This window comes from Narcine bancroftii, chromosome 5 (assembly GCF_036971445.1).
Source record: "Narcine bancroftii isolate sNarBan1 chromosome 5, sNarBan1.hap1, whole genome shotgun sequence".
Classification (NCBI taxonomy): Eukaryota; Metazoa; Chordata; class Chondrichthyes; order Torpediniformes; family Narcinidae; genus Narcine; species Narcine bancroftii.
This window is the reverse complement of record NC_091473.1, coordinates 111,795,995-111,821,011: the sequence shown is the minus strand read 5'-3', so window position 1 is coordinate 111,821,011 and position 25,017 is coordinate 111,795,995. Positions and strand designations below refer to the sequence as shown.

The 25,017-nt window shown below is 37.2% G+C and overlaps 1 protein-coding gene across 6 annotated transcripts in view; it reads right to left on the bottom strand.

Annotated features, from left to right (window-relative positions):
* gpbp1l1 (GC-rich promoter binding protein 1-like 1) overlaps positions 1-25,017 on the bottom strand; it is a 121,329-nt gene that overhangs the window by 59,499 nt on the left and 36,813 nt on the right. For 3 of the 6 annotated variants that reach the window (XM_069938778.1, XM_069938772.1, XM_069938776.1), the window contains exons 2-3: positions 23,637-24,409; positions 20,351-20,484 (exon numbers count right to left, since the gene is read on the bottom strand). In XM_069938778.1, coding sequence (XP_069794879.1) covers positions 20,351-20,413 — 63 coding nt within the window. In that variant the 5' untranslated portion in view covers positions 20,414-20,484; positions 23,637-24,409. The remainder of the gene's footprint in view (positions 1-20,350; positions 20,485-23,636; positions 24,410-25,017) is intronic. The other 3 variants (XM_069938773.1, XM_069938774.1, XM_069938775.1) reach the window with 3 other exon arrangements.

The following is a 25,017-nucleotide window of genomic DNA, read 5'->3' as shown; positions in this document are numbered from 1 at the left end:
ACCTTTTCTGATACCTTTTCTACATAACCCTTGGCTATCATTTCCAACATGACATTGGTATATTCCAAATGAAGGATTTCTCTTGAATTTTCTCTTCAAATTCAGCAAACGCAATTATTTTATTATCTGGCATACAAATATCTCTTTTCTTCTAAGGTCATGCTATATAGAAATGACCATCAACATTTTTACAGAACTTGAAACTAAATCCAGAAACTGCTTTTCCTCCTTTGATATATCTTGAATATCTGTGAGACATTCAGGGAAATCAATTTTAAATTGTTCCCACAGATCATTAAGTTCGACAACTGAAATTCTGTTGACATTTACATTTGACGACTCCTGATCATTATTCATTTTTCCTCCTAATGGGTCCATTAATTGTCCATCCAAGCAATGTTCTCACAACATAAGGTCCATCATTTTGATTCCTCATTACTTCTAGAGGTTAGAGAGCTATTGGTACATCTAATTGACATCTCTATTTTAGCATCAATCTTGGGTAAGCAAACGTCTTTTAGATGATTCCACTGTTTGATATCTTAATTGGAAATATTCTCCTTATTCACAGGAATAGTCTTCTGAGTATAATACACATGGAAGATCGCAAAATTCAGCATATAGATATATTTTTGGGAGATATATTGGGGTAGGGTTTGTTAGTATACGTCACATACAAACACTTTAAAACAGATATTATATAAAATATTAGAGCTCTGTTAATGCTAGCCATGTCGGGGACCTCAGAGCCTTTGCAAAAGCTTTGGAGAGTCCCCAAGAGACTTCACAAATAGATTGTTATTTACAAAAAGGCAACAGATGAAAGAGCTTGTCAGAGCCGGGGGGGGGTGGAGAGAGAGAGAGATCGAGAGAGAGAGAGAGAGAGATCGAGATCGAGATCGAGATCGAGAGAGAGATCGAGAGAGAGATCGAGAGATCAGTTCTATAGACAGCAGCAGCAACAGGGACTGGAACAGGACAAGCTGGCAAGCTTGTGGAAAAACCCATTTGGAAGACGGGTTGTGAGTGCTTAGTTCAGCCTGGTCAAAGCCCTTGTGGTTCATGCAAGAGGAGAGGACTAGCTGCCTAATGCTTCATTTGGAATAAGGGAAACAAAAAGCAACTCTGTGATGACCTGAAAGAAAAAGATAATCATCTGAAAAATCCTGTCTTCGGCAAGACACTGAAGTAGCTGATAGAAGTAAATCAGTTGTGGGTGTTCTGGAACAACAAATCTCTCTCTGAAAACCAACAAGAACCTTCCTGAGTGGTAACCATTTACCTTTCAAGCACCAAAGCCTGGTGAACTTTATAAATGTTAAATCCTGTGCATGGTATAAGAATTTCCTGCAACCAGTGAACTTGAAGGAATGAGAAGTGAGATTGGACTGTGAACCAAAGAACTTTTAAGTTAGGTTAATTAAGTCAATAAGTTAAAGTGTGATTCTGTTTTCATGTTTAAAAATAATTAAAAGCAACTTTTGCTTAAGTAACCATTTGTCTTAGTGAATATTTATTGCACCTAGGTTTTGGAATCCTCTGGGATCATAACACTATTCAATCCTGCAATCTGTAAACCTGAAACTCTATTAGTTTCAATGTTCTTTTCAACTTTCATTGTCTTCAACAAAATCCGTGATCTTTTTCCCAAGAAGATCAAGATTCATTAATTCAACAATACAAAATGATGCATTACTTCCTGGATAAAGAAATGTGTGGTCTTCAGTATGAAGCTCCCTTTTTTAGCATTAACCTGCACAGGAACTATTGAGAGACTCCCAGTAAGACTGTCTGAACCGAAACTGAAGAATCTCTTTAACTGTCACATTTGTCTTGGATTCAGATTGTCCAACTTCCTTCTCAACTTTACTTGATTGAGTATGCTGTAACATGGGACACTTTAAAATGCATATCATAACTGAGTCACTCATTATAAGTTTTGCTTATGTGTTCTTTACACAAGCCATCAAAACATATTCCATTCTTCTTTAAAAAGGTTAATTTCTCATCATACAACTTTTTCTCCAATTGTGAATATCCTTCTAAAGCCTGCTTATCTTTGCAATACAAACAGCTTTCTTGAACTGCCTGATCCTTTTTCTTTGTTTCTTTGTTCTTTCTTGTGCTTGTATCTGAAAGGTACTTCCCTTTGGTTTTTGTTGAGACAATGATTTAGACTTCTTTACATCTTTAGGATCTATTGAAGTTTCCTTAATATTTCCAAATACTGGTATGGTCAAAACATATACATGCCATTCCAAGAATTGTACATCCTCAAATTCCCTTCTGGGAATAATTTTAAGCACTGCAGCTTTGGTTCTCCATAATTCCTTCATCTTATAAAGTAACTTACTGACAATAATCAACAAATTAGCATCCAAATTCAGTTCTTGCAAATATACACTACTTTCCCATGCTCTTACTACATCCTATCAGAAAGAGTGCATATGCTTGTAAAGCCTTTGTATCCTCTGATTTTATTGCTGACCAAGAAAGAATCTTGTCTATGTGGGCCCTTGTGATTTTGTGTTCATCGCTTTAATGATGATGCAATTATTCTTTTGCCTTTTTAAAACCTTGTTTTGGATTCATATAATGGCAACTTTTGACTAGCTCCTTCACCTGTCCTCCATTATATTGTTCCAGGTAATACAGACAATGTTTAGTGTTTTTAGTATTACGTTCAATGTAATGTTCAAAGGATTTCGTGAACATCAGATATTGCAATGGATTTCCATTAAAAATTGGGATTTCCTTCTTATATAAACCATATGAACTCATTGTCGATCCTTGCATCTGATGAAATGGTGCAGCCGAGATAGGTAAACTGGTTGACCGTTTTGAGTTTTGTGTGCCCGATGGAGATGTGGGGGGGCTGGTAGTCATGGTGGGGAGCTGGCTGATGGAGGACCTCAGTTTTCTTCAGGCTGACTTCCAGGCCAAACATTTTGGCAGTTTCCGCAAAGCAGGACATCAAGCGCTAAAGCTGCACCATTTCATCAGATGCAAGGATCGACAATGAGATAGACAACAGACTCGCCAAGGCAAATAGCGCCTTTGGAAGACTACACAAAAGAGTCTGGAAAAACAACCAACTGAAAAACCTCACAAAGATAAGCGTATACAGAGCTGTTGTCATACCCACACTCCTGTTCGGCTCCGAATCATGGGTCCTCTACCGGCACCACCTACGGCTCCTAGAACGCTTCCACCAGCGTTGTCTCCGCTCCATCCTCAACATCCATTGGAGCGCATTCATCCCTAACGTCGAAGTACTCGAGATGGCAGAGGTCGACAGCATCGAGTCCACGCTGCTGAAGATCCAGCTGCGCTGGATGGGTCACGTCTCCAGAATGGAGGACCATCGCCTTCCCAAGATCATGTTATATGGCGAGCTCTCCACTGGCCACCGTGACAGAGGTGCACCAAAGAAAAGGTACAAGGACTGCCTAAAGAAATCTCTTGGTGCCTGCCACATTGACCACCGCCAGTGGGCTGATAACGCCTCAAACCGTGCATCTTGGCGCCTCACAGTTTGGCGGGCAGCAACCTCCTTTGAAGAAGACCGCAGAGCCCACCTCACTGACAAAAGGCAAAGGAGGAAAAACCCAACACCCAACCCCAACCAACCAATTTTCCCCTGCAACCGCTGCAACCGTGTCTGCCTGTCCCGCATCGGACTTGTCAGCCACAAACGAGCCTGCAGCTGACGTGGACTTTTTACCCCCTCCATAAATCTTCGTCCGCGAAGCCAAGCCAAAGAAAGAAAGAAGAAACCATATGAACCTTGTTGCTGTGCTAACATAGCAGAAATTTCAATTTGCTTTGGTATGAATGATATTTTATGGTCTCGTCCAGCATGGCTTGCGACTGGTTGTCTTGTGAATGGAGCAAACAGATCTTGAACTTGTGCCATAAGTGTAGGACCTTGAGTTGTAGGTGATGGCATTGGTGGGGATCCTTGGTATGCAGGTGATGGCATTGGTGGGGATCCTTGGTATGCAGGTGATGGCATTGGTGGGGATCCTTGGTATGCAGGTGATGGCATTGGTGGGGATCCTTGGTATGCAGGTGATGGCATTGGTGGGGATCCTTGGTATGCAGGTGATGGCATTGGTGGAGATCCTTGGTATGCAGGTGATGGCAAATTGGTGGGGATCCTTGGTATGCAGGTGATGGCATTGGTGGGGATCCTTGGTATGCAGGTGATGGCATTGGTGGGGATCCTTGGTAAGCAGGTGATGGCATTGGTGGAGGTCCCTGGCTTGTCACTGGTTCTTCAGGAACACAAAGAGGCATCAATGGTTGAGTATGATCAACTTGCATGGTTAAATATTTTTGAAATACTCTCCTTTTGGGAAGATTCACATATTGTGTACTCTGAAGAGATTGAATGTTGCTAGCTCTTTCCACAGGGTTGGTCATTGCCATTTAAGCAGCAGCACCCGTGACTCCTTGCTGGGGTAGACTCATTTCTTCTGGCTCTGGTACCCATTGATCTGCTGGAACGTTAGGTGCTGGTCCTTTGGGTATTTCACTTTTGAGTGATAAATCTTGCAGAAGCCTGAGCTAATGCTTTGACTTTAGCCATATTCATTGACGTTGTTCAACCTCTAGTCTTTTATTTTCTCTACTCAATAATCTATTTTGTTCTTCACTAGCCATTTGTAACTTCAGTTGCTGAATAGTCATTTCAGCTTCTTGCCTTAGTTGTATATTCTTCATTTCATCTTCCATATTTTCTAAAGCAGGTCTTTTCTCCAACCACGTTGTGCACAGATAGTAGCAAAGTCTGCTTGTGCCTTAGCAAGCATAGATGATGTGCTTGAAGCGCGCAAAACTGTACTTGCTCTAGATACTTTGAAGACTTTGAAGATCTTCTTGCACTCATAACCTTGGAAATACCATCATCAGGATTCAAATCTGAACTTTCAGATACTGCTGATTGAGTGCATTTCACTTGGTACAATACCAGTGGGACTTTGCAATAGACATTCATCTGTTCCAGTTCCTCAAACCTTAAAGTCAATGAATGAGGACTGCAGTGCCTTATCGGAGTCTTCCTCTTGCTTGATAGTTGAAGCCGCTTCTTCTTTTGTAGCTGGCTCCAATCTCCTGCCAAGTGTTCTCAGTCCATCTTGCTGGCTCAACTCCCAACCAAACAGTTCTTTGAGAAGAGCTGAATGCTCCAGGTGTCTTTAGCCCGATGAGACTTCTTCTTATCCATCTTGGGTCTTCACACTGCAGCCTATTTTCTCCTGGTTCCTGGGATTTGTAAACAAATTTGTATCTTGCTTGTGCTTTAAGAGTATTTCTCTTAATTTTCTTTGTGTGGTTCTGCTCACAGCTTTTATCATAAATGTTTATAACTATCAAGAACATACTCTTCTGGGCTTCCTGCCAGATTCTGCTAACCAGAGTTGTATCTTATCTTTCCAAGATCATAGGTGTCTTGCAGTCCTTGGCTTGATTTAAACTGCGCAATTCACCTAAATGTTCTTATAGACTTCTGGAATATTCTATTGTTACTGCGAGAATGTTTCTCTTCTTTTAACAAATTGATTTGTTTCAAACAAATTTTATGAACTTTTCTTCCAAATAAAAGTTCACAATTATAATTTTCTTTGAATCAAAATATAGACCACACTTTCCAGGTTATATGTCTAATTTCAAAACGTGTCATCTTCAAGGAAACACAAGGACAATATTCCGAATTACGATCTTATTAATCCAATAAACCAAACTTTGTAAATGCAGCTTTAATTCATTGATAAAATGGATAAACATTTTGCATAACTTTGCATTAAGATTTTCATAATGATGAATAAACAGAGTATTCTGCTATATTTAAAGATATAACGATATTCAACTTCAAAGAGATATACAAGAAAAAAAAAGAAAAGAAAACGAATTCAAAGAAAATAATCTCAAGCTTACATCTCCTTCATGGTTTGTCGAAGAATGAAATTTAAGCTCTTAGTCTGCGCGGATATTACAACATATTACGTCATAGTCACTAATGGCAACACAACAAACAATCCTCTTTCTTAAAGAGCTAGCACAAAATTAATTAGGTTTTAACCTTTACATGGAATGCATTCCATAAGGTTGCCATGACAGCAAATACAACTGTAGCATTCAGGAGGAAACAGAAAAACAATCTAACAAGAAAGAATCTGCAGGGCTACGGGGAGGGTCAATAATTGGAATTCTCAGAAATGAAATTTTATGTGCCAAATGTCCTCCTTCCATATTGTAAACATTGTGAACCTCTGTTAGATATATAGTTTATCACAAGGTATTATATGGGATAGAGTCACGTGATGGAGTAGTGGCTGGTCGGGAAAGCCAGCCCTCTCCAGGAAAACAGGAAAAAAGTTAGTAAAAGACAAAAACGCAACAAAATATAAAAAATAGAAGATAAAGTTACAGAGAAGAGATAGAGGATGGCATCCAAGAAGGAGAAAATAAAAGCAACTGGAATAAAAGAAGTAGAAAAATGGCCGAAGAAGAAAGAAGGCCTTGCCTACCCAAAGGAACAGGATGCTGTGGTGGCGAAGAGCTCCTGACTCGCAAAGTCAGTGCCTGCCCTGCGGAGTCACGACTCAACCTGTCGGTGGACTTCAAAAATGTCTCTCGAAGCCAAACAAAAGTGCGCAGTATGCAACCAATGGAAATAAGGGAAAAAGAGGACACCGGTGGGAGGGGGGCTCAGCTGGAAGACGAGAAAGTCAGCAGAGAAGGGAGCGACGTGGAAGAGAGACGGAGAGATGACCGGCAAGAAGATAAATGATAGGAGGGCCAGCGGGAGGAGGGCCAGCGGGAGGAGGGCCAGCGGGAGGAGGGCCAGCGGGAGGAGGGCCAGCGGGAGGAGGGCCAGCGGGAGGAGGGCCAGCGGGAGGAGGGCCAGCGGGAGGAGGGCCAGCGGGAGGAGGGCCAGCGGGAGGAGGGCCAGCGGGAGGAGGGCCAGCGGGAGGAGGGCCAGCGGGAGGAGGGCCAGCGGGAGGAGGGCCAGCGGGAGGAGGGCCAGCGGGAGGAGGGCCAGCGGGAGGAGGGCCAGCGGGAGGAGGGCCAGCGGGAGGAGGGCCAGCGGGAGGAGGGCCAGCGGGAGGAGGGCCAGCGGGAGGAGGGCCAGCGGGAGGAGGGCCAGCGGGAGGAGGGCCAGCGGGAGGAGGGCCAGCGGGAGGAGGGCCAGCGGGAGGAGGGCCAGCGGGAGGAGGGCCAGCGGGAGGAGGGCCAGCGGGAGGAGGCCCAGCGGGAGGAGGCCCAGCGGGAGGAGGCCCAGCGGGAGGAGGCCCAGCGGGAAGAGGCCCAGCGGGAAGAGGCCCAGCGGGAAGAGGCCCAGCGGGAAGAGGCCCAGCGGGAAGAGGCCCAGCGGGAAGAGGCCCAGCGGGAAGAGGCCCAGCGGGAAGAGGCCCAGCGGGAAGAGGCCCAGCGGGAAGAGGCCCGACAAAGAGATGCTAGTAGATCCACAGGAAAACAAAAGAGACACAGACAAAGAAGAGAAGACACAAACACAGGTACAGATACAGTAGAGGAAGAAGACCACCAAAATCTTCACAGAGAAATAGAAGGTAAAACTGATGGACAAAGAGAAATGGAAGGAAAAACTGATGGACAGAATATAGATAAAGTTTTTTTTGAGGAACAAATGAAATCATTATAAGAATGGCTATCATTAGAATTTAATGCAATTAAAAGGAAAATGAAAAACAGAAGATAAAATGCAAAGGTTAGAACTGGTAAAGACAGAAATAGGGAAAAGAGTAGAGAATGTGGAAGAGCGGGAAACAGCTGTAGAAAAGGAAGTAAATGACTTAAGAGAAAAATTGGAAGAAATTGACAAAAAAATTAAAGAGATGCAACAGTTGTTATCTCAGAAAATTGATAGTTGGAAAATTATAGTAGACGAAACAACAAAAATAGTGGGCCTGAAGGAGGGTGAAGAAAGCAAAGACGTGAAGGAATTTATAAAAGGATGGATCCCAAAGGTCCTAGGAATGACAGAAATACAGATAGAAATGGAAATAGAAAGGGCTCACAGAGCACGAGCTCTTCCGAAACCACAGGTACATCAAAAACCAAGATCCATCTTAGTAAAATTTTTGAGATATATGACAAGAAAAAACATACTGGAATGGGCAAGGAATAAAGTTAGAGAAGATAATAAACCATTGGAATACAAGAGTCACAGAATATTTTTTTCCCAGACACAAATTTTGAACTCTTAAAGTGGAGGAAGGAGTTTAATACAGCAAAAACAATTTTATGGGGAAAAAGGTTACAAATTCATGTTAAGACATCCAGCTGTGCTTAAAATATTTATACCCAGGGAGCAAAACAGACTGTTCTCGGATCCAGAGGAAGCGCTAGAATTCGCAAAACGTTTGCAGGACAGAAGAAGAGATTAAGAGGTATAGTAAGAATGAAGAATGGCGATAAAGCATATATAAAGATGTAAACAATGTATATGTAAAGTACTAAAGACGGACAATAGAAGGGAAGGAAGAAAGTAAGGGTGGAAAAGAAGAGCTTTGTTAAATGTGTTTAAAAAAAGTGTTTGTGGGGGGTGTAAAATCAGTTGACGCTGCAAGTAAGATTGCAATCCAAATGAAAAGGGAAGTTGTGGTGACCTGGCAAGGGATAAGGGGCAACTCAGAGAGGGAGAGAACCTTTGGGGTTAAGGTATTAGTGGTGTAGGAACTGTGGGGGTACTTTATGTCTTAAATGTGTTGTCATACATTAAGTTTAATAAAAGAAAACTAAGAGATGAAAATGGGGAAAAGGGGGATGGAGGTGGTGAAGAGGTGGAAAAGAAATAAAAGCAAGATTTAAGATAGCTATGTTGAATTATATGACTATAAACATGAATGGAATACATAACCAAATCAAAAGGAAGAGGCTACTAAATTTATTGAAGAAGGAAAAAAATAGATATAGCATTTGTGCAGGAAACACATCTAACTGAAGTGGAACGTAACAAATTAAAGAGAAACTGGGTAGGACACGTAGCGGCAGCATCTTATAATTCAAAAGCTAAAGGTGTAGCCATTCTATTTAACAAAAATGTAACAATTAAAATAGAGGAGGAAATATTAGATCCAGCAGGGAGGTATGTAATGATAAAATGTTAGATATACTCAGAATTTTGGAATTTGTTCAATATATATGCCTAACAAGGAGGATCAAAAGTTTATGCATGATTTTTTTTGAAGATTACAGACACACAAGGCAATATATTGATAGGAGATTTTAACAATTTGGACCCAATGTTGGATAAAACTGGACAAAAAGACAAGTAATAAGAATAAAGTAGCCAAATTTATAGTTAAATCAATGCAGTAAATGAAACTTATGGATATATGGAGGAGGCAGCACCCAAGAGAGAAGGAATATTCATATTATTCAAGTAGGCACAAAACTTACTCAAGGATTGATATGGGTTTTTTTTGTCAGTCCATATGCAAGGGAGAGTTAGGAAAATTGAGTATAAAGTGAGACTACTATCAGATCATTCACCCCTATTATTAGCAATAGAACTAGAGGACATCCCACCAAGAACATATAGATAGAGGTTAAACTCCATGCTACTTAAAGGGCAGGAATTTAGGGAGTTTATTGAATGCCAAATTAAAACATATTTTGAAATAAACACAGGATCAGTGAAAGATAAGTTTATATTAAGGGATGCCATGAAAGCCTTCATTAGAGGGCAAATAATAAATTATGTGACTAAGATGAAAAAGGATTACAATCGGGAAACAGAGCAGTTGGAAAGGGAGATAGTAAGTACAGAAAAGGAATTAGTAAAAAGCGATGATATAATGAAAAGGAGAGAATTGGCGGACAACAAAATAAAATATGAAACATTACAAACGTACAAGGTGGAGAAGAACATAATGAAAACAAAGCAAAAGTATTACGAACTGGGAGAAAAAACACAAAATATTAGCCTGGCAACTTAAAACAGAAGAAGCTAAAAGAGCGGTATTGGCATCAAGTAAAAAGGACAAACAAATTACATTTAACCTAACAGAGATTAATTAAAATTTTAAGGAATTTTATGAACAATTATACTAAAATGAAAACAAGGGAAAAGATGACAAAATAGAGGAATTTTTAGCTAAATGAACTGCCGAAATTGCAAGAAAACAAACTAATAAAACCATTTGTAATTGAGGAAGTACAAGATATATCAATAAAGCTGCCGAACAAGACCAGGAGAGGATGGATTTCCAATAGAATTTTATAAAACATTTAAAGAGTTATTAATTCCTCCTCTTCTGGAAGTAATGTTCCAGGTAGAAGAAACACAAAACTTGCCAGATTCATGTAAGACAACAATAATTACAGTAATACCAAAGACGGGGAAGGACCCATTAACACCAGCATCATATAGACCAATATCTCTACTTAACTCAGATTATAATAGCGAAATTATTAGCAAACTGATTGGCCGATTGTGTCCCAAAAATAGTAAAACAAGATAAAAACTGGATTTATTAAGAAGAACAGCGGACAATGTCTGTAAATTTATTAATCTAATTCATGCAGTTCAAGGAAATAAGAAACCAACAGTGGCTGTTGCTTTAGATGCAGTAAAAGCTTTTGACAGAGTAGAGTGGAACTACTTATTTAAAGTATTACAGAAGTTCAGTCTACCAGAAAAATATATAAATTGGATTAAAGCATTGTATAATGCACCGTTGGCGAAAGTAGCAGTAAATGGATATGTATCGAATCAATTTAAATTAAGTAGGTCAACTAGACAGGGATGTCCACTATGCCCGTCATTGTTCACCTTAGCAATAGAACCTTTGACAGAACTGGTAAGAATAGAAAATAAAATAAAAGGGATAAAAATAATGGAGAAGGAGTATAAAATTAGCTTATTTGCAGACGACATTATAGTATACTTAACAGACCCAGAGATATCAAGAAAAGAATTACATAAGAAGTTGAAGGATAATGGAGAAATATCGGGGTACAAGATCAACGCAAATAAAAGAGAAGTGATGCCAATGAGTAACGCAGATTATACAGAAATTAAAAAAGAATCACCATTTAAATGGCAAGCACAAAGAATCCGATACCTAGGGATCAGGTTAGATAATAATTTAACCCACTTGTACAAACTAAATTATCAGCCACTAATAAAGAAATTGCAAGAAGACTTAGAACATTGGAAAGAACTGTCGTTAACGTTGATAGGGTGAACTGCATTAAAATGAATGTGCTCCCAAGGATACAACACTTATTTCAAATGTTACCAATTATCTTAATAGAATTTTTTTTTTAATGAACTAAAGAGAACAATAAAGAAATTCTTGTGGAAAGGGAAGAAACCAAGGATAGCGTTAGATAAATTAACAGAGAGGTATAATCAAGGTGGTTTGCAGTTATCAAATTTTAGAAATTATTATAGAGCCGCCCAATTAAGGTATTTATCAGATTTTTACCAGACAAAGGAAAAACCAGACTGGACTAAGATAGAACTAGATAAAATAGGCGAGAAGGTATCGGAACATGTACTTTATAAGTGGGATGATAAAATGGTGCAATATAAAAACTCACCAGTATGGCATCATCTACTTAATACATGGAAGAAGATTCAATTAGAAAGAAAAAAAAAGAACTAATACCAAATTTATTATTGACGCAAAATCTGCTAATTCCTTTTATAATAGATAACCTTTCCTTTTGAGAATGGGAGAGAAAAGGAAACAAAAGAATAGAAAATTGTTTTTTTGGGAAATAATTTATTAATGTTTGAACAGTTCAAGTACAAATATGGAATAACTCATGGTATGATGTTTGCATATAATCAATTGAAAGCTTATTTAAAGGATAAATTGGGAAATAATTTGAGATGACTTGAAGGAAGCAACTTTGAATATGTGATTACAGACACAATGATAATTAAAAGATTTATAATGAACATGTACATTAAGCTGCAAGATAAGGAGAATGATGAAATAAACTATAAACCTAAGCTGAAGTGGGAAAAGGATTTAAACATGAAGATAAAAAATGAAGTATGGGAAAAGTTATGTTCTGGAACTATGAAGAATACAATAAACACAAGATTATGTATGATACAGTATAATGGGTTACACAGGGTATATATTACTCCTCAAAAATTTTAAAAAAGGGACTCAACATTATCAGATAGATTTTTTTGCTGTGGGAAAGAAATGGGAACATTACATACAACTTGGACATGTGCAAAGGTGAATATGTTTTGGGAAGAACCAAATCAGATACTAAATAAAATTATAAAAAATAGCATATCATAAAAAACCAGAGATATTTCTTTTAAATAACATAAGTAGTAAAAAAAATGAGGCCTTAAATTGGACAAAGCACAAAAAAAATTCATTATGATAGCCTTAGCAGTAGCAAAAAGTGTAAAATGTCAACTTGGAAAATGGAAGAGAGCATGAGTATAGAGCAATGGTACATGGAAATGAATAAATGTATTCCAATGGAAAAAATAACAATTTAAAAAACAAAGTCACAATGTTTGAACAAATTTGGGAACCATACATGGAACATATCAGAGAGAGCATGCCTTAAGACCTCCATCCCCGGTAGAGGACTTAAAAAAGAAATTAGAGGAATCTAATAAAAAAGTTATAGAGACACAAGAACTGTTAGCTCAGAAAATAGATATAATGGAAAATTATAACAGAAGAAAAAACAAAGATAGTGGGCCTTAAGGAAGATGAGGAAGGCAAGAATATGAGAGAGTTTATAAAAGATTGGATCCCCAGGATCCTAGGATGTCTAGAACTACAGCAAGAAATGGAAATAGAAAGGGCACATAGAGCATTGGCCTTTAAACCACAACCACAACAAAGGCCAAGATCTATTTTAGTAAAATTCCTAAGATATACTACAAGAGAAAAGGTACTGGAGAAGACAATGGAAAAAGTAAGAGAGGGCAACAAGCCACTGGAGTACAAAGGGCAAAAAATCTTCATTTATCCAGATATAAGTTTTGAACTCCTGAAGAAGAGAAAGGAGTTCAATACAGCAAAGGTGATATTATGGAAGAAAGGGTATAAATTTATACTAAAGCATCCAGCGGTATTGAAAATATTTATTCCAGGACAACAAAACAGACTATTCTCGGATCCAGAGGAAGCACGAAAATTTGCAGAACAATTACAAAATAGACTGAGGGATAAAGACGTGTAACGAGAGTACAAAAGACTGAGAACTAAAAAGACACATAAGTTTTGAACTCCTGAAGAAGAGAAAGGAGTTCAATACATCGAAAACGATCTTATGGAGAAAAAAAACTATTCTCGGATCCAGAGGAAGCAAGGAAATTTGCAGAACAACTACAAAACAACCAGAGAGATGAAGATATGTAATAAGAGTAAAAATGACCACGATTTATATGTATGTAGGTAAAGAGGTATAAGTGTGTATATGTATAATGTGCATACATGAATGTATCCGTATTTAGAGGAAAATATAGATAGTATAGACAAGAATTAATAAGGGAAGGAAATGGAATAGAGGGAATAAGGAGGGAACTAAAAGAGTGACCTTTGTTACATATGAAAAGTGAAATCTTTTCTGGGGGGGGCTAGGTGGGGAGGAGTTGCGGTCACTGCAAAATCAGCTGACGCTTGCGAGTGAATTCGCAAATCCAAATGGAGAGGGGAGATGTGGTTGTCCGACAAGGGATAAAGGACAACTCAGGAGGGGAAGGGGAGATTGGGGCTAAAGAAGTTTTAAATAGGAGAATAAGGAAAATGTTTGATGTTTTAGGAATGTTGTCTTATAAAGGGTTCAAAACAAGAAAACAGAAATGGATAAGAAGGAAAGGTAATGATGGAGAAACGGAAAGGGAAGATAAACAAAGTATAAAATGGCTACGTTGAACTATATGACTTTAAATATTAATGGAATACATAACCAAATTAAAAGGAAGAAACTGCTAAATTTACTGAAAAAAGAAAAAATTGATATAGCACTTGTGCAAGAAACACATTTAACTGAATTGGAGCACAAGAAATTAAAGAGAGATTGGGTAGGACACGTAACAGCAGCATCGTATAATTCAAAAGCAAGAGGAGTAGCTATATTAATTAGTAAAAATGTGCCATTTAAAATAGAAGAGGAAATAATAGATCCAGCAGGGAGATATGTAATGATAAAATGTCAGATATATTCGGAGTTTTGGAATCTACTCAATGTATATTCACCTAACAAAGAAGATCAAAAGTTTATGCAAGATATCTTTTTGAAGGTAGCAGATACGCAAGGGAACATATTAATAGGAGAGGATTTCAACCTGAATTTGGATTCAAATATGGACAAAACTGGGAAAAAAATTAACAGAAAGAACAAAGTAACCAAATTTATAATTAAATCGATGGAAGAAATGCAACTTTTGGATATATGGAGGAAACAACACCCAAAGGAAAAGGAATATTCATATTACTCGGCTAGACATAAAACATACTCAAGAATAGACCTATTTTTGTTATCAGCTCGTATGCAAGATAGAGTAAGAAAAACAGAATATAAAGCTAGAATACTATCGGACCATTCACCCTTAATATTGACAGTAAAGTTAGAGGACATCCCTCCAAGAATGTATAGATGGAGATTAAACCCTATGTTACTTAAAAGGCAGGATTTTAGAGAATTAATTGAAAAACAAATAAAAATGTATTTTGAAATAAATACGGAATCAGTGGAAGATAAGTTTATACTATGGGATGCAATGAAAGCATTCATTAGAGGGCAAATAATAAGTTATGTAACCAAGATGAAGAAGGACTATAATCAGGAAACAGAGCAGTTGGAAAGGGAAATAGTAAATATAGAAAAAGAATTAGCAATGAAGGAAGATACAACTAAAAGAAGAGAATTGGCAGATAAAAAAATAAAATATGAAACACTACAAACATATAAGGTGGAGAAGAATATAATGAAGACAAAACAGAAATATTATGAACTAGGTGAAAAAACGCACAAAATCCTAGCATGGCAGCTTAAGACAGAACAAGCTAAGAAAATGGTATTGGCATCAAGGAAAAAAGACAAACAAATTACATATAATCCAAAAGAAATTAAGGAAAACTTTAGAGAATTCTATGAACAATTATACCGAACTGAAAACGAAGGGAAAGAAGGGAAAATAGATGAATTTCTGACTAAAATTGAACTACCAAAACTACAAATAGAGGAACAAAATAAATTAACAGAGCCATTTGGAATAGTAGAAATACAAGAGATAATAAAAAAATTACCAAATAATAAGACACCAGGAGAGGATGGATTTCCAATAGAATTCTACAAAACATTTAAAGACTTATTAATTCTGCCCCTCCTGGAAGTAATCAACCAGATTGATAAAACACAAAGCTTACCAGATTCACGTAAAACAGCAATAATTACAGTAATACTAAAGCAAGGGAAAGATCCACTCTCACCAGCGTCATATAGACCAATATCTTTACTTAACACAGATTATAAGATAATAGCTAAACTATTAGCAAACAGATTAGCAGAGTATGTACCGAAAATGGTAAATTTAGACCAAACTGGATTTATCAAAAAAAGACGCACAACAGACAATATTTGTAAATTTATTAACTTAATTCATGCAGTAGAAGGGAATAAAGCACCTACAGTAGCAGTTGCTTTAGACGCAGAGAAGGCCTTTGACAGAGTAGAATGGAATTATTTGTTCAAAGTATTGCAAAAATTCAGTTTACCGGAGAAGTATATTAATTGGATTAAAGCATTATATAAGGGACCGTTAGCGAAAGTGACAGTAAATGAACATGTATCAAAGCAATTTAACTTAAGCAGGTCAACACGGCAGGGATGCCCACTATCACCTTTATTGTTTGCGTTAGCTATAGAACCACTAGCAGAATTGATAAGAACAGATAATAATATAAAAGGAATAAAAATAAAAGACAGGGAATATAAAATCAGTTTATTTGCAGATGATGTTATAGTGTACTTAACAGAACCAGAACTATCAATAAAAGAATTATAGAAGAAATTGAAGGAATATGAAGTGTCGGGTTACAAGATAAACGTAAATAAAAGTAAAGCAATGCCTATGAATAATGCGGATTTCTCAAAATTTAAGAAGGAATCACCATTTAGATGGCAAATGCAAGCAATAAGATACCTAGGTGTACAAATAAACAAAAATCTCGGCCAACTATATAAACTCAATTATTATCCACTAATGAAAAAATTACAGGACGATTTAGAGCATTGGAAAGATTTACCACTAACACTAATAGGAAGGATAAACTGTATTAAAATGAACACTTTTCCAAGGATATTATACTTATTTCAGGCATTGCCAATACAACTGACAGAGAAATTCTTCAAGGAGTTAAAGAAAATAATAAGGAAATTTTTATGGAGAGTGGGGAAACCGAGGATAGCACTAGATAAATTAACAGAATGGTATAAACAAGGAGGCTTACAACTGCCAAACTTAAAAAATTATTATAGAGCCGCACATTTAAGATACCTATCAGATTTTTATCAAACAAGGGAAAAGCCAGATTGGACGAGATTCTTCTTCTTTGGCTTGGCTTCGCGGACGAAGATTTATGGAGGGGATAAAAGTCCATGTCAGCTGCAGGAGATTAGAATTAGATAAAATAGGGGAAAAGATACCTGAACACATATTATATAAATGGGATGAAAAATTGGTACAACATAGAAGTTCTCCAGTATTATATCATCTCCTCAATATTTGGAAGAAGATTCATGTAGAAAGAAATAAAACAAATTATCAATTACCAAAACTAATATTGACGCAAAACAAGTTACTCCCTTTTACAATAGATAACCTTTCCTTTAGAGAATGGGAAAAAAAAGGGATTAAAAGAATAGAAAATTGTTTTTCAGGAAATAGATTCTTATCCTTTGAACAAATGAAAGATAAGTACAATATAACTCAAGATACAGCGCTGGCATATTACCAATTGAGATCCTACTTGAAGGATAAATTAGGAAGCAGCTTGAGTTTGCCAGAGGGAAGTAACCTTGAATATGTGATTACAGATACAATGATAATCAAAAGATTTATAACAAATATGTATATTAAACTGCAAGAAAAGGAGAATGAGGAAACAAATGGTAAAACTAAACAAAAATGGGAACAAGATTTAAATATAAAGATAAAAATGGAAACATGGGAGAAGTTATGCTCCGGAACGATGAGAAATACAATAAATACGAGGTTACGTATGATACAATATAACTGGATAAACAGGCTATACATTACACCTCAAAAGTTAAATAAATGGGACCCAACAGTATCTGATAGATGTTTTCGATGTAAAAAAGAAAGGGGAACAACAATTCATGCAATCTGGACATGTGAGAAAGTAAAAAAATTTTGGGAAGATCTAAATCAGATATTAAATAAAATAACAGAAAACAATATACCAAAGAATCCAGAGATCTTCCTCCTAAGTAACATAAAAAACAAAGAATTTGGAATTGATTTGGATGGTGCACAAAAAAGATTTGTTAAGATAGCTCTAGCTGTAGCAAAAAAATGTATTATGTCAACCTGGAAATTGGAAGATAATTTGAAAATACAATAATGGTATATAGAAATGAATAAATGTATTCCATTAGAAAAAATAACATATAGTTTAAGAAATAATATTGAAATATTCGAACAAATATGGGAGCCTTACATTAAATACAATAGCGAAAACCTACCGGGGACAATCATTACCTAAGTTAACGGAAGGAAAAGGAAATGAAAAGAATGGACTCAGTAGAATTTCTGGTGTATTTTTATTGAATGACAACATTATCTGACTGGTTTAATGTATCCTAGATTGTATACCTTAAATGGACGGGAGGGGAGAGGTAGAGAGGGTGGGATGGGAGGAGGGGGGGGGGGGGAGAAAATGGCACTGTATAAGTGTGAAAAGGAAAAAGTGTGTACCATGGTTAATGTGATTTATGGTGTGAAAAATAAAAAAATAAAAAAAAAAGACCTCCATCCCCTAAAATGAAAATAAGAAGACAAAACGACTAGATTGAGTGTGTAATAAATAGAAGACGCATTTTTCTTGTTTATTTTCCTTTGTGTGTAGATACTGTTTTATGGTTTTATTGTATTGTATATGTTGAATACTAATGGGTTTTGGGGGGGGTGGGTAGAGGGGAGGGAAGGGGGGTGGGTAAAAGGAGAAAAGGTCACTGTGTAAATTTAATGAGATACGTTTGTACATATTTTTGTTGACATGAATCAGTGTGAAAAATTAGAAAAAATCAAGGTATTCTATGGTACCTTATATAGCACTTCATCCCAAAATATAAACGCATTCAATAAGCAATCAATGAATAAGAACACAATCAAACAATCAATCATCTGGACAGTGACCATAAACTTACAAAAAGATATTTGGTCAAAAGGATGAGGGATGAAAAGCTTTGGTAAGCAATTAGAGGACTGAGTCTGGATGGCTGAAAATCTGGCCTCTGACTGGGGTGACTAGCATCAGGGGTTCTCAAGAAATCAGAAAACAAAGATCTTGAAGGACTATACCGTCAAATGAAATTACAGGCAAAGAATGGGAATGGTTTTGATCAATGTTTAAAAAGAATTGAGGCATTATCAGACCAGGAACAATGCTGCTAAGGATTTCCAGCATTTTCTAATTTCAGATGCAAAAAATCTGAAATTAAAACAGAAAATGCTCAAAATCTCAGCAGCCAGTGGATAGACATCATGAATATTTCAGGTGAATGACACTTCATTAGAACCAATTCAAATTAAAAGAAAGTGTTTTGAATGAGCACTTCAAGTTGGAACGAAGATTCATGCTGGCCAGGATGGATCAGGAATAAACAAGTGCAGAGACACCCACCAGAGTTTTTTTTTTCCAATAGACTTCCCTATTACTGACTTCAGACTAACTGGCCTGTAATTATTTGGCTATCTTTGCTGCCTTTCTTGAATAGAAGTCTAGATTTGCTTTTGTGGTAGAAACCTTCTGACTTGTGGAGTACCAGTCATTTATGATGGAAATTTAGATGTGAAATTAGGAGTTTATGATTAGTAAGCTTGCAAAAGTTATTCGAGTTGGTGTCATTAGTGAGCAGGGATGCAGGGCTATTCCTGCAACTCACTGGGGCCACTCAGGTAGCAGCACAATGCAGAATCAATGGCCATCTTAGTTACCCATAATAAACCATGAAGCTGGAACCGCTCTGCCAGTGACAGGGAAACATGAATGCCTGTTTTCCTCCCTCCCCCCCACCCCCCCACCCACTGAGCTTGATTTTATATTCAGGACATATGTGTTTCTTCTACGACCAGTCATCCTACTTCATCGTCCTAGTTTGCTGTCAACTGTACAGCACCAAATTCAACATGGTTGCCAGCAAGGCCAGGTCTTGAGACCTCGTCGCCCTTTTTGGTGAACTCTAGCACCTAAAGAAAAATTTGCTTTGCACCCTTCACAGAGAGCCGAGTGGTCATTGGCTACTGAGTGATGTGGTGAGTCAATGAGGAAGATAGAGAAATGGTCTGCGGAATGTAATCCTGAAAAATGTGTTGCCATGCATTTTGTCAGAATGAATAGGAGTAAAATATACACAATGACTGAAAGGGGACCAAGGACATACTGAGGAACATAGGAATGTGCCAAGAATCCCAGAAGGAAACAACAGATTGCTTAGCATGCATTCCTAGACATCAGACTACAGGAAAGATGTGATCGTGCTGAAGAGGATGTTGGCTGGGATGGAACATTTCTGTAATGAGAAATTGGAAAAGTTCAGTCAGTTTCCCTGGAACAATTAAGGGGATATCAAGAGTACTATTTCATCCTGAGAGGTGTGACTATCCTAAACACACTTCCTGAAAAGAGTGGTGGAAGTAGAATGACTGACAGCATTTAAGAAGTGTTCAAATGAGTTGCACATGCATAGAAGGTGACAGGCCAAATGCTGGAAGATGTAACCCGATTAGTCAGCGTGGAAGAGATGGGCCATTTCCTTGCTTTACTCTGTAAGTAGCAAAAACACGCATGAAGCTTCCAAACCCATGGTTTGGAGTCATTTGAGGTGGAATTAAGACTTGAGGAGTGAGCAGCTTTGCAAGGAAATTACCATCTCAATCCAGCAAAAATAACTGCAATTAAGAAGAGGAGTTGCAAAGAGGACCAAGGACAATTCCTGGAGCATTCTAATGTAGCAACCTTTTGTTCTCTAGCTTCAATTGAAACAATGCAAAGGTTTGCTTAATTGAATGATACAGTGCGTGGCAAAAACAAATTTTAAAAGAAAAAAAATTACACTCTCAAATCTGAAGTTGACATCAAACCTTTGCTGAAGACTGAGATGTTGAGAAATTAAGCCAAGCAGGTACAAAGTCATGCTGCGCCATTTAGGTCCAGTGTCCTCCAGTCAACGAAGTGAGGCGTCAAACCTCATGGCCAGGATCCTGCACGGATGGAGCTGAAGGTTACAAGAGGATTATAGACAGGATGCAGGTTTGGGCAGAAAATTAGCATATTCTCTATCTGATGTCTGGAGGTATCCATCAGATCCACAATTTCCTTTTTGTTTAAAAAAAGGTAATTTTAAAAATATTTCATTTAATATAAAACCACTAAACAAACATATCACAATATTTCAAACTTAATCCAAATACATGTGGTATTTTATCTCCAAAAAGAAATTATAAAATACAAAAGAAACACCTCCTCCAAATCCCCACCACCACCTACAAACTAAAGAAAAAGGGACAAGAAAACCACAACAGGTGCATTTCACCTTTCTCAAGTGGAATACTTATTAAAAAGATAGATTCATTTAAATTTTCATCCCAATAGTTTGTAAATATGGGCTCCATATTTCACAAAATATACATTTATCTCTTAAATTTTAAGTAATTTTCTCAAGTGGAATACAACTCCGAACTTCTGCACACCATCTGTTCATTCCCAAATGAATATCTGACTTTCAAGTTATAGTCATACATTTTCTATCTATTGCCAAAGCAATTTGAACAAATTTTACTTGATACATATTCAATTTTAATTTAGGTTCAATTCCTCTAAAATCTCCCAGTAAAAATAACATTGGATGTTATGGGAATCTTACTCTAGTTATTCATTCTAATAAATTACTCAAATAAAGTCAAGGAGGTTTAATTGTGGAACACTGCAAAGTTGGATGCAAAACAGTACCAACTTTTTGTCCACATCTAAAACATAAATCTGAATAAATATAATTCATATAATGCAACATTTGAGTGTTAAATAGAACTGATGAATAAAATTAAATTGAACTAACCAATACCTCATTATTTATAGTACTTTTCATACTCTCTACAGATCTGAATTAATCTTCATTCATCTATTTGATTATTTAAATCTAACGTCCATTTATGTCATGATTTATAAACTCCTTTCCAAGCCTTCTTTTGTAATAATTTATACTTCTCTGAAATAAATTTCTTTACATCCCTATTACTTAATAATAAGCAAGGTAATCTTGATTCGTTTTTAGGTTTTTTGTTTTTTTTTAAAATTAATTTTTACTTGGCTCAACTTGGCAAACGGGTTTAACTTGTTTCTGAAGTGGATCAAGGAAATGTCACTGTAACTCCATCAATTTTTTCCTTTTTTTGTACTTGTATATGCATGAAATGACTTGTTATGGGTTTTCCTTAAAATTTTGCATGCGAGTTTATGTTTAAAACTCAATAAAAATATTTTTTTTTTAAAGTGCCAGATGGAGTTCAATCCTGATAAGTGCGAGATGATGTATTTTTGGAAGGACAATCCAGAAGGCTGAGTACAGGGTTAATGGTCGGTTACTGAAGAGAGTGGATGAATCCATACATCCCTCAAGGTCACCACACAGGCTGATAGGATAGTTAAAGCTTATAGGATGCTGGGCTTCATTAGTAGGGGGATTGAGTTCAGGAGGAGAGAGGTCACATTGTAACTCTACAAATTTATGGTGAGACCACACTTAAAGAGTATTGTGTTCAGCTCTAGTCATTTCATTATAGAAAGGATGTGGAAGCCTTGGAGAGTTAAATTTAGGGGAGACATCAGGGTTAAGTTTATTTTTTTAAAGTTGTAGGTGCCTAGAATGCCTTGCCTGGGATACTAGTGGAGGTTGAAACATGAGGGGCATTTAAAACATTCATGAATGAAGGAAAAGTAGAGGGTTACAGGGTAGGGTGAATTTAGTTCTTTTTTCTTATAAATGGATATATAGGTAGGCACAACATTGAAGGTGGAATGGCCTGAACTGTGCTGTTGTGTTCTATTGACTATAAATCTTTGACCAAGTCAGTTTTTCAGCACAGCAACAGGTCCTTTAGCCCTATTTATCCGTAACTGACCCTTATCTCTCCAAACCTTTCCCATCTATGTACATGTCTAAAAGTATTATAACCAGTATCCACCTCTACAATTGCCTCCAGAAGTTTGTTCAATACACTTATCACCCTCTTTTTGAAAACTGTGTCTGCTCACACACCCTCCCCCCCATCCAAGTCCCCTTTTGCATTAAACCTTTGATCTGATTTTACTCACACAACCAGGTTAAAAAGACTATGAATATTTGTTTCATCTACGCACCTCATAATTTTATCTACCTTCTCAGCACCTCACTCCAGTCCGCTGTGCGCCCAGCCAATCCAGATTCTCTTTAATTCAAGCCCAACTGTCCCATCAACTTTCTTGTGAATCTTTTCTGCACTTTCAAATTTAAAGATCTTTTCTGTCACCAGGTGCAATACCCCCCAAGCCCACAGCTGGGCGATAGCTTACATTACCCTTCCTATACAATTCAAATTCAACAATTAATAATGTGCCTGAGCAATAAGAATCACTACCATTTCATATCCATACCTGACCCCAAATAGAAAGTAAATTGATTATGTGCATTCCTCTATGCTTTTCTATCCAAGCACGGACTTAAATTCCTTTCAAATGTTGCAATTATATCTGCCTTCATCACATCCTTTGACATCTTGTGTTAGATATTCACCATCCTGTGTGGAAAATATACCCCTCAGATCATCTATAAACTTCTCTTTTCTCACTCAAACCTATTACCTCCAGTTCTAGATTCCTGCCCTATTGCAGCTGAAAAAAAAACAGCAAAATGTTTTAAACTATGAAAAAAATAAAATCCTCATCTTTCACTACCATCTTCATATGGACATGAAAGGAGATGGCGGGGCTTGGCCTGGAGTGCGGGGAAACAAGATTTCTTATCGTAATATCAATTCTGGAATACTATCTCAGATTGTTAAAAGAATATTTGATCAATTATATTATTTCTCTTCAAGTGATCCAATTTGCAGAGTAAACACTTGACTCTATTGTTTAGACCCTGTCATGGAAAGCCATCAGGTATTTTACAGTAACTAATTGGTACAATGATAATGTCTAATTTTTAGCAGAATATAACCAAGATAATGAAGTTCCCAGAGATCTTTGCATATTTCCTGTTCATGAAATTGAAATTTCAAAGTTAGACATTTATTGATACAAAAAGAAGTGCATCATTTGAAAGCTACAAAGTGAGCTCACTTTCAGAAGGTATTTCTAAAGTTAACACAAGATCATGAAGCAACATATTACCTCCAAGCCCCGAGCTCTTTGGGCCCTCAACGTTGATGTTTCTAATGCTGAAGCTTCTGGTTTTTACCAATTCAGGTTTGCAAATGAAGGCAATAACTTTTAGTGATTTGGTCACTCCGGACCAGAAGCAGCACTCTGTGCTCGCCTCAATCCCACCTCAGCTATTCATTTTATTTTCTCTTTTTCCTCCAAGCACAAAAATCCCAGGGGCTACCCAGCAAATTTCTTTTAAAAGGGTGAGGAGGAAGAACTTTGATTACCTCATTAATATTCTCAAATTAATTCCCAGAGAGAACAAAAATTACATTACAAAAAAAGCCAAATGAACAGGTTGTCTGCTGATTATTTGATTACAACATAATCCAGGCTTTGCTTCACAACTCAAATGGATGCTTTCATTTACAAATTTAATCTCGTCATTTCTTCATTTATTTCTTCGCACATACATAATTTTTTATTAGTGACGCTTGGAAACACTACAATTCAAAAAGTCCTTATTCTGATTTCAAAGGACATCCGAAAAGTTATAATTTAAAATAATAATTCTAAACCTAACATCTACCAAAGTAAATCCTCCATAGATACCGTAAAACAAAAGAAAATTAAAAATTTTCTCTCTTCTTGAAAGATTAGCTTTTTCTTTTAGGTTTCAGAGCAGACCATAAAATGAATGACAAACTGAGTTAATCTCCTTGTTTCTTTTCATCTTCTGCCGCAAAAAAAAAATGCTTTCCTTGGCACTTTCAGTAAAAGCTTTGCACTTCCAGTAATACCTGTAAAAGAAAAACAAGAAAACTAAGGTGGAGAATTGCAATCTTCGGAAAACTGTAATAATTTGTTTTACTCCTCACAAAAGTCATTAACTAGAAGCAAAACCAATGACATGAAGACGGTGTAAACAATGGAATATGAAGTGTTCTTCCTCCAATTTATGAGTAGCCTTAACTTGGTAGGACATGAGGCCATTGTCATAAACATCAGTGTGGCAATGGGGTGTGCAGTAGAAGCTCCTTGGGAGGTCTATTCTTTCGCAATGAACAGAGCAAAGGTACGCAACAAAGTGATCCCCCAATCTGCATCCAGTTACCTGATGTAGAAGCCACTACTTTGGGAGTACTAGATGGAGTAAATTAACCCAATGGATTTACTGGCAAAATTGAGAATGTAACATGCATGAAATTCTTTAACTTTTGTCAACCGTGAGGCAGACATAGAATCAACACTTTGTCCAAAGCCCCTCACAGAAACCTACAGTACCTAAGTGGTCTCACCTCCAAGTACTGACCAGTCCTAAGCCTGCTTACCTTCCAAAATCAGACAATCTCAGGCATATTCAGGCTACATGTTGCTTCACTTGGAAGGACTGTTTGGGGGCCCGTGA